We start from the raw sequence: 13,743 nt of genomic DNA on the forward strand, positions 1-13,743 counted from the left end.
CTTTCTCTCTCTCTATCTACTTTATTTATTTATTTAATTATTTATAATCATTATTATTATCATCATCATCATCATTATCGTCATCATCATCTTTATTATTATTATTATTATTATTATTATTATTATTATTATTATTATTATTATAAGATCAAATCGTTGGATCGTAATGTTTATATTCGTACGGCGAATATAAAAATTGATTAACAGTTAACATCTTGATACTCACTAATTTGATTTGACAATGAAAATACTTGATTGCGTGGAAACTAGCGAGGAGAGACTCTCATTCTTTCATCCGATCGCGCGATCGAAGGTAATAGCCCAAACGATAAAAAGATCTCCCAAGGGCAACCCCAAGCGATTTTAATTACGAGCGGCAACGTGTCGCTAATTCCAACCTGTCCAGGTCGTCTTCCTCCATCGTCGTCGCACCTTGATTCGATGTTTTCGCCATTTTTTTTTTCCACTCATTCCTCTCTCTCTCTTTCTCTTTCTATTCTCTTTCTCTCTCTCTCGCTTCTTCTCTCACGGAGAATTACAAATGGCTACCGACGTGGTCGCGCGCTGCCGGACAGCATTCCTCTTTCTGTCATTAGTGGCAACTTTCCGTGGCGCTGAGTAGCAAAAGAAAGAGAAGAAGAAGAGAGAGAGAGAAAGAAAGAGAGAAAGAGAGAGAGTGAGAGAGAGAGAGAGAAAGGGTGAAGGGAGAGAGAAGGAGGAGGGGAGAAATCGTCTCGTAGGAAGAGGAAGCGAGAGAGACAACCTCGACGTCTTTACGCACCTTCCTCCTTATAGTGCTCACATATACCTATATATATATATATATATATATATATATATATATATATATATATATATATATATATATATAGGTAACTACATATATGTATATATATATATAGTCCTCTCGTCGATCCTCTCGCACTCTCGTAGGACGAGTAGCCAACTCGGAAATCACAGCCATCTAAATCAACGTCTCTCACCGGCGACTCCGACGACTTCGCTTCAAATGACTACCGATCTTTACGTTGCTTCTCGCTTAAATCTCACGACAGAAGCAGAACTTCTCACCGATACGATAAATTTCTTCTTCCATGCAATAACAATATTTTTATTTTTTTTTATTTTTTTTTTTTCTTTTTTTTTTTTTTTTTTTTAAATCGTCTTTATCGTTGAGATATTTTAACATTTGCAAAAAAAATGGAAGAAAAAAAAAAAGAAAAAAGAAAAAAGAAAAAAAGTATATAAAATAAAATATAATCGAGTTTGGTTCTTAATGTCGATCGCATTTGTGTATTATAATTTTAATCATTTTTTTTTTTTTTTTGTTTTTTCCTTTTAAAATAACATATTTAGATATAAAATTGTATTTAATAGAAAGAAAAAGAAAGAGAGAGAGAGAGAGAGAGAGAGAGAGAGAGAAAGAATTATCATAGATCGATAGATAAATTGAAAAAAACTTGCTTATGTGCGTGTTTTTCTTACATCGAAAAGATAAGGTAAAAAAAAAAGAAGAAAAAAAAAAAAAGAAAAAAAAAAAAGGGATTTCGATATTTTTGGATTTATTTTAATTAATATGACGTTGAAAAAGAAATATTTTTTTTTTTTTCTTTCTTTATTATTATTATTTCGAAAGTAACACCTTATAAACGAGATTTAATAGATATTTATCAAAGAGTAAAATTTTTCTCTTTTTCTTATTTCTTTTTTTTCGAATATAAAAAAACTCTCCTCTCTCTCTCTCTCTCTCTCTCTCTCTCTCTCTTTCTATCTATCTATCTATCTGTCTTATCGTGTTCGATGTAAAATAATTATGCTACAGTAGAATTGAAAAAGTCAACAGATAGAAAGAATCATTGCCATCTAAGGAGCGCGAAACCAGTCGTAAGGAACGAAAGAGTAGGAGAAAGAGAAAGAGAAGAAAGAGAAGGAAGAGAAGGAGGAGGTGGACGAGGAGAAGGAGGGGGAGAAGGAGGAGGAGGAGGAGGACGAACGATCGACTTTTATCCCGAGATCGGACGAGTTCTTGCCGCGTTGCGAATAGTTACGTTTCGGTGGATCAAGAGCACGTTTCATGAATAACGAGTTCGTTAGGGTTTCTAACATTTCAAACGCATCTCATCTTGGATGCGGACGAAAGAAACGAGAGAGGGTTCCGGTCCCTACACGTCGTGTGGAGAAAACGCGAGGAGACTCGCTCGAATATTAAATCATCCTATAGGGCTATAAGTCCTACGTGGTGCTTTGTTCCTTCTTTTTAATATAGGTATATATATATGTATGTATGTATGTATGTATGTATGTATGTATGTATGTATGTATGTATGTATGTATGTATGTATGTATGTATGTATGTATGTATGTATGTATGTACATACATACATAATCGATCGTAGATTACATATGTTCGAATGTCTTCGACACGACACGAAATAAATCATTATTTCATTTTCATTCTCTCTGTTTGTATGCCTATTGATACGCATTCTAACTCTAATTTAATCGCATTTTATTTTATTTTATTTTCTATTCTTTTCTTTTTCTTTCATTTTATTTTTTTTTTTTTTTTTTTTTTTTTTTTTATCATCAACGATTAGCCCTTAATTTTAACACGCAATTTATATTAATATAACAATGACTATCACAGTGATATATTTTTTGTATCGATAGAATTAAATTTTTTAACATATATCGTACACATTTCTTTGCGTTGCTTTCTTCTTCTTTTTTTTTTTTTTTTTTTTTTGAATTCGCATTATTCATAATTTGATAGAAATAACAATCTTCGATTATATAATGTAATAATTTTTAAAAGTGTAATACTTTAATTTTCGGCCTATTTCAAGAATACGTGAAATAAATTATGATCAAAGTTATATATATATAAATACATAAATAAAGAAAACAAATAAATAAATAAATAAATAAAAAAAAAAAAAAAAAAAAAAAAGAAAAACAGAAAAAAGTATGTACAATACGTACGATCACTCATAGACCTTCTTCTTTTCTTTCTATGCCTGTTGTTTTCGATAAAGAAATACGTGTAAACTCGGTGTAAAGTGTAAGCGATAAAGAATGACCTCCAAAGGCAGTTTATGCTTTTCGCGAGGAATACTGGGGATGTTTGGCCGGTCGTACGTACGTGGAGCTCTTCGGATTCCAAAGCCGTGTAGGATCGCGAGTCAAGCACATTCTCTTCTTCCTGTGGCCATTATGCTATTGCTGCGGGTGGTGCCGAGCGTGAAACGACGATAGATAGCATTGGCAAAAGGATAGGAAATGGGATTCGACATCTCGCTTTGAAACGAGAGGATCGAATCATTTCAACATACTTGACAATTTGATTAATTTCATTAATAAAATTCTTTTGATAAAAGATATATATATATATATATATATATATATATATATATATATATATATATATTACGAATATGCACGAATTATTTCTAATTGATTGCATAATTTTTTTCTTTTTTTTTCCTCTTCTTTTTTCTTTTCTTTTTTTTTTTTTCTTTTTTTCTCATTATGGAGTTATGATGGCCATTAATAATATTAATTCGTATGACGTGTCGTGTAATTTTTAAGTCAGACATTCATACATTAAATGCGCATGTCTCGTTCCATAAATTTTCTTTTTAATTAATTCATTCATTTTTTTCTCTGTTTTCTTTTTTTTTTCTTTTCCTTATGAACATTTTATTACGCAAGTTATTAAATTAATTATCGATACGTAATAGTGCACGCGTGTCCAGATAATTTTTTTAAGTCACTCGCTTACGTCTCTCTTGTTTAATTTTTCTTCTTTTTCTTTTTCTTGGAAAATATTATCCCTTCATCTAGTACATCTCGATTTAAATAATTTACAAAGCTGCATTCTAATCGCAAAAGAAAAAAGAAAAGAAAAGAAAAGAAAAAAAAAAAGAAGAAAAGAAAAATAAATTAATACAAAATTAACGCTGTTAGAAAAAAAGAAAAAGAAAAATATTATAATTCAATGAGAAAAAAGAAAAAATATTCGCGTTGATGGAAGAAGAAGAAGAAGAAGAAAAAGAAGAGGGGGAGGAGGAGGAGGAAGAGAAGTTCCCTTTTAAAAAATCAATCCCACCATCGGCGAAGGAGTAAGAGAGGATGGTGATGGTGATGGCGATGGCGATGGTAATGGTGACGGTGGTGATATTGGTGTTCGTCTTGGTCGCACCCTCGAAGCGTTTCCCCTTTGTCTCGAAATCTCGTATAAAACGTAGCTCTGCTGCTTATCTCGAGGGGCTTTTTCTCGCGTCAAACCAACATGGGATGCACTCTCTCGTAAGAGGCAAATACGAACGAGGAAGAAGAAAGAAGAAGAAGAAGAAGAAGAAGAAGAAGACGAAAGAAGAAGAAGGAAAACGAAGAAGAAAAAAGAAGAAGAAGAACGAAGAAGAAAAAAGAAGAAGAAAAACGAGGAAGAAGAACGAAGAAGAAAGAAGAAGGAGAATGAACGATGAAGAAAGAAGAAAAAGGAAAACGAAGAAGAAAACAGAAGAAGAAGAAGAAGAAGAAGAGGAAGAGGAAGAACGAAAAAGAAGAAAAACGAAGAAGAACGAACGGTGAAGAAAGAAGAAGAACGAATGAAGATGAAGAAAAACAAAGAAGAAGAAGAAGAAGAAGAAGAAAGAAAAATGAAGGAAAAGAAACGAAGAAGAAGGAAGAAGGAAGAAGAAGTCTTGGGGCGGTAAAAAGGGCTGATTGGAAAAAGCGTCGGAGGTGTAACTAACCGTGAGAGAGTGAGAAAACTTTTCATCGACGAGATCGACGATATCGGCTAACGAGGTACCTCGCGCCTAGAATATCACTCTCCTTTCTACCGAAAGAAAGGATAACGCAAAAGAAAGATGAGGATAACGCGAGATAACGTTCGATAAAGAGAGAGAGAGAGAGAGAGAGAGAGAAAGAATTCATCTTTTTTCGTCCATTGGCCGGTTGCTCATTATCGAAGAATTCTCCTAGGTTTCAACGATAAAATATACCATAGTCCTTACACTTCCTCGAGTTTTCCTACTTATGCTTTTCTCTTACTTTAATCTCGTCTTTCTCCTTTTACTTCTTTTTTCTTCTTCTTCTTCTTCTTCTTCTTCTTCCTTTTCTTCATGTTGGTGGTGCGCGAGCCAGCTGACCGATCGTGCGTGAAAACACGTGCGAACATTTCCTTTTGCACTTTACCTTTTTGTCTTAACCGTAGATATACTTTTATCAATTACACTTATTCACTTTTGATCTATATCTATCTATTTAATAATTCGAACTAATTGATCCCCGTTCAAAAGTTACGGATTTTTTCTTTTTTTTTTCTTTTCTTTTTTTTCTGTTTTTTTTTTCTTTTTTTTTTTTTTTTTCTTTTAATACTTTTATTAAATTATATATAGTTTATTAGAGCAACATCGGTATTTATTAAATTGTACAAATTTTTTATTTTTTTTCCGATAAATAAATAAAACCTTTCTCGTCGTTTTTTTTCTTTCTTTCTTTTTTTTTTTTTTTGTTTTTTGTTTCTTTTTTTTGTTTTGCTCAACTACCCGTCAAAATGACAAACGTGATCATGACAATTATTATTCGTATGAATTAGGCCGGTTTTTATTGTTAACTGTTGATATAATTGAAATTTCTTGTAATTAATTGTAAAGAAGATTAATTGTAATAAATTATAAAAAAAGAAAGAAGAGGAAAAAAAAAGAAAAGAAAAGAAAAAAAAAGAAAAAAAAAGAAAAAAAGAAAAGGAAATTATTGCCTGCCGTGAATGTGTCGGTGAGATTTTCTTTTTCTTTTCTTTTTCGTGTCAATCTTTTTTCAGTTTCTATAAATTTAATTCCACAAGAAAAGGCAAATGGGGTCAAAGGTCCCGAGACTCGAGATAAAACGAGATTAGCGTATCTACTAGGTATCTATCCGTTCTTTCATATCTACATCTATCTCCTTATCTACCTGTCTCTAAAGTCTCTAAACTCTCTACTTCTCTCTCTCTCTCTCTCTCTTTCTCTGTTTCTAGACTTACGCTATAGCTCCAAGGTATATTTCGAAAGAGAAAGAGAGAGAAAGAGAGAGAAAGAGAGAAGGAGAGAGAGAGAGAGAGAGAGAGAGAGTCGATAACGATCCTCGTTCACCTCGAGGCTACGTTATCCGATATGTATAGAACCGTGCGAAATAACTTGCAAATTACAAAGCGTGTGTCAGAAGAGAGCCATAGCACGTTTTCAATTTTTATCTTTCTCTATCATACTTTTGCTTACATCGCGAGATTCTTTTTCTTTTTCTTCTTTTTCCTCATACAATATCTATTCCTTGAGACAAACTCGTCTATACTAATTATCCTGCATGAACATTGATTGAATTATACTTTAAAAATAACAAATTCTTTTACTTCATAAATATATAACATTTTATGAATGAATCGTATGAAACAAAAAATGATCATATTATACGATACATATATATGTTTTTTTTTTAATTGGTATAATACGATCAATGTTGTATATAAATAATAAATAAAAATGATTGAATTTTTATTGGAAAAAATTGCATGTGACCTTGAGAAAAAAGAAAACAAAACAAAAAAAATTTTAAGAGAAGTAAATAAAAATGATCGAATTTTTATTAAAAAAAATCGCGGTGGTGTGATCTTGGAAAAAAAAAGAAATCAAGAAAGAAAAAAAAAGGAATAATGAGAAATATTTAAACCGAGGAAAAGTAAATAATACAAGAGAGAGAGAGAGAGAGAGAGAGAGAGAGAGAGAGAGAGAGAGAGAGAGAGAGAGAGAGATACTTCATTCTCTTCCTTCTTCCCCCAATTTTCTCTCTCTCTCTCTCTTAAAAACCGGTATCCCTCGTAAGAATAAAGACATAAATACAAATCGTAAGCGAGTTCGAAGGCACGCTCCTGTCCACGTTGGAATCATGGTTTTTCGGCAGAGATGTAACCGGTCTTCTGTATGCGTACGTAAAGCATCGAAAGATTTAGTCAGATCATATGGATCGATAAAAGAAAGATCCCCTTTGGACACACACACACACACATCATTGAAATATCAGTCTTCGAAAGATTTATTTTTTGAAATTTCTTAGACGAGGAAGCGTCAATAAGAAGTACCTTCTCCTTTTTTATTTTGTTCTTTAGCTATAAATTCAACGAAGGCGTATAAAATGATTCTTCTACGCCGCCATCTTCCTTGAATTTTTATCTCTCTCTATCTCTCTCTCTCTCTCTCTCTATTTTGCACAGATCACGATTATGGTTATTTCCATCGACGTTCTACACGGGCAAGTTAATGAATATCGTCGAACGACATTATTTACATTGTCATTTAGCGCCTGCCATGCGTGTCGACTGTGATTATAGGAACGTGTTTATCGTATAAACGCGATCTATCTTCGACATGACGATCATCGTTCAACGATCAACAAGGATATTGCGAGATGATCTATTCCTTTCCCCTTCCTCCCACTTTTTTCAAGTATTATCGATGGATTTATTTTTTCATTTTTTCTATTTTTTTCTTTCTTTTTTTTTTTCTTCTTTTTCTTTTTTTTTTTTTTTCTATCCCCAATCAAGACGTACAAGCAGACATTATTCGTAAAAAATAGACGAGGAAAAAAATTCTGTAGAGTAACGTAACGCCTGAATATATTTCCTTCTATCAACTCGGTTGCTTTTAATTTTCCTTTTTTCTTTCCTCCTTCATTTTTCCTTTTTTACTTTTCCCTCTAATATATATATACATATATATATATATATATGTTTTTTTTCCTACCATCAACTCGGGATATATTTTATTTTGGAAGATTTTAGGAGGGTAGAAAAATCTGATGAGAAATTAATTAATTAAGTACGCCCAAGTTTCTAGATAACTGGAGAGTTAAGAGTGAAAATATTTATAAAGTTGGAACTAGTGAGAGTGAAAAAGAGAAAGATAGAGATAGAGAGAGAGAGAGAAAGAGAAAGAGAGAGAGAGAGAGAGAGAGAGAGAGAGAGGAGAAAGGAGAGAGAGAAAAAAAGAGAAGAAACCGAAAAAGCATAGACGAGTAAAAATAAGAGATGGTGCTTTCCCCTCAGGAGTCTCATCCATCAGTCACTTAATATTTCAAAGCAGCGCCCTGTGCCGCATCCGAAGCACCTCTCACTCTCTCACTCTCTCATTCTCTTTCCCTCCCTTTCTCTCTCTCCCTCTCTCTCTCTCTCTCTCTCTTTCTCTCATACAGAATGATAGTACGGTAGGAAGGAGCTGACGTGGGTCCTCCTTGGCTCGTCTCGCCATTTTTAAAAGCTTAAAACAGAGGCGCCTTTCGAGTAAAGTTCCTTTCGTTCCTCGCGCGAGTTCCTTGCTTAGGGATATTAGACATAGGATTCAGAAGGGTCTTGGTATGGCCTTTGGAAGGAAGGGAGAGAAAGAGAGAGAGAGAGAGAGAGAGAGAAAAAAAGAAACTACGACCGCGCCGAAGATTCTTCGAGGGATGAGATAAAGAGAGAGAGAGAGAGAGAGAGAGAGAGAGTGTATGTGTGTGAGCAAAAGGAAGAGAAAAGGAAAAAAAGGAGGAGATGAAGGATGAGGAGGACGAAGAGGAGGAGAACGACGACGACGACGACGACGACGACGACAACGACGACGACGACGACAACGACGACGACGACGACAACGACGACAACGACGACGAAGAAGAGCAGCGTCGATTTCAACGTAGAAACCCTCCAAGCTCAAACCTTCTCACGAATTTAAAATTTTTTTTCCCTTCCTTCCTTACTACCTTCTTTCTTCAACCACCAACTTTCGCCCGTTCTTCTTCTCACACCTCTCTCCCTATGAAAACCGTCTCAGAGCCGCGAGAATCCGCTCAGTGACGCCCACGCGACGCGGCCGACCTTTCGAATCGATTTACGCGCCTCCGTCGAAAGTGCCTTCTCGTAACGTTGGAGATAAAGAGGGTTATTGTTTTTCCATGCTCGACTTGCCGGAGGAAGAGAAAGAGAAAGAGAAGAGTGAATGGGTGGGTAGGTAAGAAGAAGAAAGAGAGGAGAGGAGAGGACAGGAGAAGAGAGGAGAGGAGAGGAGAGGATCAGGAGGATCATGTGGAGGGTATGAAGAGTATGGAGGATGAGGAGGAAGGTGGGAGTTCTACGAACGTATCTCGATCGATCGATCGATCCTTGGATCTCTACGATCGATACGACACTCTATCCTCCTCCTTCTCCTCCTCGTCCTCTTCTTCTTTCTCTTCTTTTCGAACGATGCCACACACACACGCACACACACACACACACACACACATACACTTTTGAGAAAACTTTTCCTCTTCTTCTTTCTCCAAGCAAAAGTTTCTAATAAGTTTCCATCTATTCGTCGACGTTGCTATCGTCACAGAAAGAGAGAGACAGAGAGAAAGAGAGAGATGTACACACACACACACACACACACACAGACACACGTGTATATATCTATATACAGTGCCATCTCTTCTTCTTCTGGTCATCGTACGTCTTTTCTTTCGTTATACGATCGAACACGTAAAAATTGTGAAAAATCCTTACGTAGTTTTGTTGAGTTTTAAAAACCTTCTTCACGATGATAATGATCCCGTTTTCTCTACTCCATTAAGAAAGAACGAAACTATCTATTTACTTTCTTTCAGATTATTTGTCGATAATGTCGATTTAGTTCGATATAGATGAGAATGAAGAAAAGAAGAACAAAAAAAAAAAAAAATAAATAAATAAATAAATAAATAAATGAAAAAAAGAAAGAAAGAAAAAGAAAAAGAAAAACGACAACAAGAAAGAATGAATTAATTCCGTTTGCCTTGAAATTGATTAATCTCTCTCTTGATGGTCCTTAACTCGTTTTTTTTTCTTTTTTTTTTTTTTTTTATTCATTATTATATCATTATCGTAACGTTGCGACGTCCTATTTTTTTTCCTTCTTCTTTTTCTTTTTTTCTTCTTTCCCCCCCCCTCCCCACCTTATATTAATAATCAACGAGTAATTTTTTTTTTTGTTTTTTTAAATTAAATTTGTAATCAACGATTGTTCAATAATTTTCTCCGATATCGCAGAGAGACACGTTTGGAATAAATTGATGTAAATTTGTAACGATGTCTTTGATAAAATAAAGATTGATACGATTATTACGAATATTATTTCTAATATTGATTATTTCTTTGTTGAGAAAATTTGATGATTTAAAACGTTTACGTTCGTACACGAGGATTGTCGCGTAATAAAGGTGATCGCTGTGTTTAGATTTCATTGTTATTACGACTTTATTTTGTTTATCGTTCCTCAGTCTTAATCTGATCGTAGCCGAGTTAACATCGTTCGAGAAGAACTGAATCTTCAACGATATTATTAAATATATATAAATTCGTAGTTCTCTAATAAATTATTTTCAATTATAAGCATCGTGAATATTTTTATATTTTAAAATAAATTTAATAGTTTTTAATATATAACGATATTATAATACAGATTAAAGAGAGAATTTTATTTAATAGATTCGATCAAGGAAATTCGTTGATCGATATAAAAATCAATTAATTCTTTCGTACGATCGTGTAAACGCGCGCGTCGAATAATTTCAGTGTCGAGGAAAAAAAGTTTAATAATTCTTTTTTTTTTTTTTTTTTTTTTTTTTTAACTACGTAACGAAGTTATGCACGAAAGCAAGAGAGAGAAAGAGAGAGGGAGAGAGGAGAGATTTTTTAAAAATCTTATTCGATCAAGATCATTGTTAATTAAATGATATATAAATAATCGATTGACATCGATGAATCGTATACATGAAAATCGTATACATTAAAGAATTATATTTGTTCTTATCAAATATTCGTTATTCTTCCTCTTCTTTTTTTTCCGCTCTTTTTTTTTTCTTTCTTTTTTTCCTTTTTTTTTTTCTACCGAATAAATTAGAATAACCAAAAGTTTCGGGAAAGACTTTACAATTATAAATAGGTCGGAGATCCAGGTTTTGGTTCACGCGGAGCCAGACTCCGGAGTCCGAGACTTCGCTCCAGGCGTTTTCGAAGATGTTTCAGGAATATCGAGGACGTAATTATCCCATAATTACCGAGCACGGTCTTGACTCTCGAGCAGGATCGTCTCAGAAAAGCGAGGATAGAGTTGGTGGTCGGCCTTGTGCGGTAATTGTACTAATTATTACTATCTCCTCTCTTTCCTTTACCTACCTCGACACGGATCTCGCATTTCCCTTCTCCTCCTCCTCCTCCTCCTCCTCTTCCTCCACCTTCTTATACCTCTCCTCTCGACCCACCCTCTTCAACAACAATTATCTACTGTTTGGTAAAAAAGTGTGTGCATATATGTCTATATATATGTGTGTGTGTGTGTGTGTGTGTCGGATTTCAAAGAGAGCTCGTTTCTTTATAGAAGAAAAAAAGAAAAAAGGGGGGGGGAGAGGATCGAGAGACCTTCGTTAAAATTCTTGGAAAAAAAAATTAAAAAATTAAAAAAAAAAAAAAAGAAAGAAAGAAGAAAAACAAAAGGAAAAGAAAAGAAAAGCAAAACAAAATTACGATCAAAATATACGTACGTATGTATAGAGAAATTTTATCCCTTTAAATAATCTTTCGAGGAAGAATTTTTTTTTTTTTCTTTCTTTTTCCTTTTCACCCTACCCCCCTCCTCCCACCCTCTCTGTCTCTCTTCTTCATATTTTCATAGCTTCATAATTAAAAAAGTATTGTATTCGTCGGCGGAGATAAATGATTTCTCTCTTTGTGGACTTTTGGATTCGAAAGAATATAAATATAGCGTTCATATATAGTGATAGCGTTCGTAATACGCCACTCGTATTAATAAACAGATATATACATATGTGTGTGGTGGTGTGTGTGTGTGTATGTATAGGATAAACGCGAATACATATACTCTATAGCCTTGTTTGCATTGACCGTTTATATCTAGAATGATCGTACAGGAATCATAGAGAATGATAAGATTGATAATTTGAATCGATTTAATCAAAGATTGCATTTTTTCATACTTTTCAATAATTTTTTTTTTTTTTTTTTTTTCATTTCATTTCATTTCATTTAAACCCATACGACGATTGTTATTATCCGAAATAAAATTGTTTTTCTTTTATACATACGTATAATACGTATATAATAAAAACTTTTGTTATTTAAAATATTTTAATCATCGTTGAATAATACAATCGTTAGAAATTAATAATCAATAATTTTTTTTAACGATATAACAATAACGATGGAAAAAGTGCGAGTTTCGAATGAGGAAAAAAAGAAAAGAAAAAAAGAAAAAAACAAACAAAACGCAAGAAAAAAGAACAACAAAGGGAAGAGGATGGGACCGATGGATGAAGTGCGGGGGAGGAGGTGAGGAATGAGTCAAAGGTACCGAACATTGATAGTTACGTTCCTGGAAGGACAGACGTGACCTCAGGCGGCGGGAAACGTGAAACACGCAGGCGCTTTAGAGTCACAGTGGTGTTTCACATTGAGCGACGCGCTGATAAAGTACGAGGAAACAGATGACTCTGTCTTAGCTTAAGTTATAACGAATCATAACCTAACATTTTTTGTTCGTGATAATTATCAAAGAGAAGAGATATATTACACGGGCTAACCTACCTGTCTTTTGTCATATGCTTCTAATCTTTCGTCGGCTCTTTGTTTATCGTAGAGAACTCTAGCCAAACTTCCACGTGGACGATAATTTCTCGATACCGTCGTCGTCGTCGTCGTCGTCGTCGTCGTCGTAGTCATCGTCGTCATCGTCGTCATCGTCGGTGTCGGCGTCGGAATCGTCGTTGTTATTACTGTTGATGAACTCGTGCGAGTATCTAAACGACGTCTCGTCGATTCCACTTGTTCAAATACATTTTCCTTATTTTTATCCTCGCAGGTGCATTTGGGGACACGATGTACGTCGATACCCGCCATGTCCATCACCGCGAGAAACAGCAACGCCAGTAACAACGTAGTTAAAAGTAGTCGATTTCTAAAGGTCGATCAAGAATGATATGAGAACATTTTTCTTTCTGTTATTATTGTTATTGTTGTTGTTGTTATTGCTGTTGTTGTTGTTGTCGTTGTTGTCGTCGTCGTCGTCGTCGTTGTCGTCGTCGTCGTCGTCGTCGTTGTCGCGACGAGGAACACGAGAACCAGTCACGAAAAACGATACGTTATATACACACGTTTGAAAAATAAGTACGACGGCGACGCCTATCTTTCAACCTCTTCTTCTCTCTTTTCCTCACCGTTCTCTTTCTCACTCACTCACTCACTCACTCACTCTCTCCCTTTCTCTCTCTCTCTCTCTCTTTCTCTTTCCTTCTTCAACATTCGTTCGCGTAAACACGTCCCTCGTTAGCACGTGGCCATGTTGGTGGACGCATACAATGCTACCTATCGAGATTTTCAAGAAACTCACGTAATATCCTTTGAATTTATCAATGTTGTCGATAAAGTAGAAAATCTATGATTCGATTATGAATTCGTACGTTTGTTATAAGCGCGAATATTTAAAATTGTTGCATAGAAAATTATTACGGACATTTATCGTATGGTATTTATTATCAATCTTTATATGTCATCGTTGTAACGATTAATATAATAATATTTTCATTCGTATGCATATTCTTGATTTATTTCGATTGTTAACATTGTCAGTAGAGAGATAAATATAGATAGATCGAGATAGAATGCGAGAGAGAGAGAGAGAGGAGAAGGAGGGAAATAAA

The 13,743-nt window shown here is 34.5% G+C and overlaps 1 protein-coding gene across 2 annotated transcripts in view; it reads right to left on the minus strand.

Annotated features, from left to right (window-relative positions):
• Positions 1 to 13,386, minus strand: part of LOC124424652 (protein-L-histidine N-pros-methyltransferase) — a 33,295-nt gene extending 19,909 nt beyond the window's left edge. Inside the window, exon 1 of one of the 2 annotated variants that reach the window (XM_046964022.1) lies at positions 12,632 to 13,384. In XM_046964022.1, coding sequence (XP_046819978.1) covers positions 12,632 to 12,949 — 318 coding nt within the window. In that variant the 5' untranslated portion in view covers positions 12,950 to 13,384. Of the gene's footprint in view, positions 1 to 12,631 lie in introns of both variants that reach the window. The other variant, XM_046964023.1, reaches the window with a different exon arrangement.
• Positions 13,387 to 13,743: the final 357 nt, after the last annotated feature.

Source organism: Vespa crabro, chromosome 6, assembly GCF_910589235.1.
Source record: "Vespa crabro chromosome 6, iyVesCrab1.2, whole genome shotgun sequence".
Classification (NCBI taxonomy): Eukaryota; Metazoa; Arthropoda; class Insecta; order Hymenoptera; family Vespidae; genus Vespa; species Vespa crabro.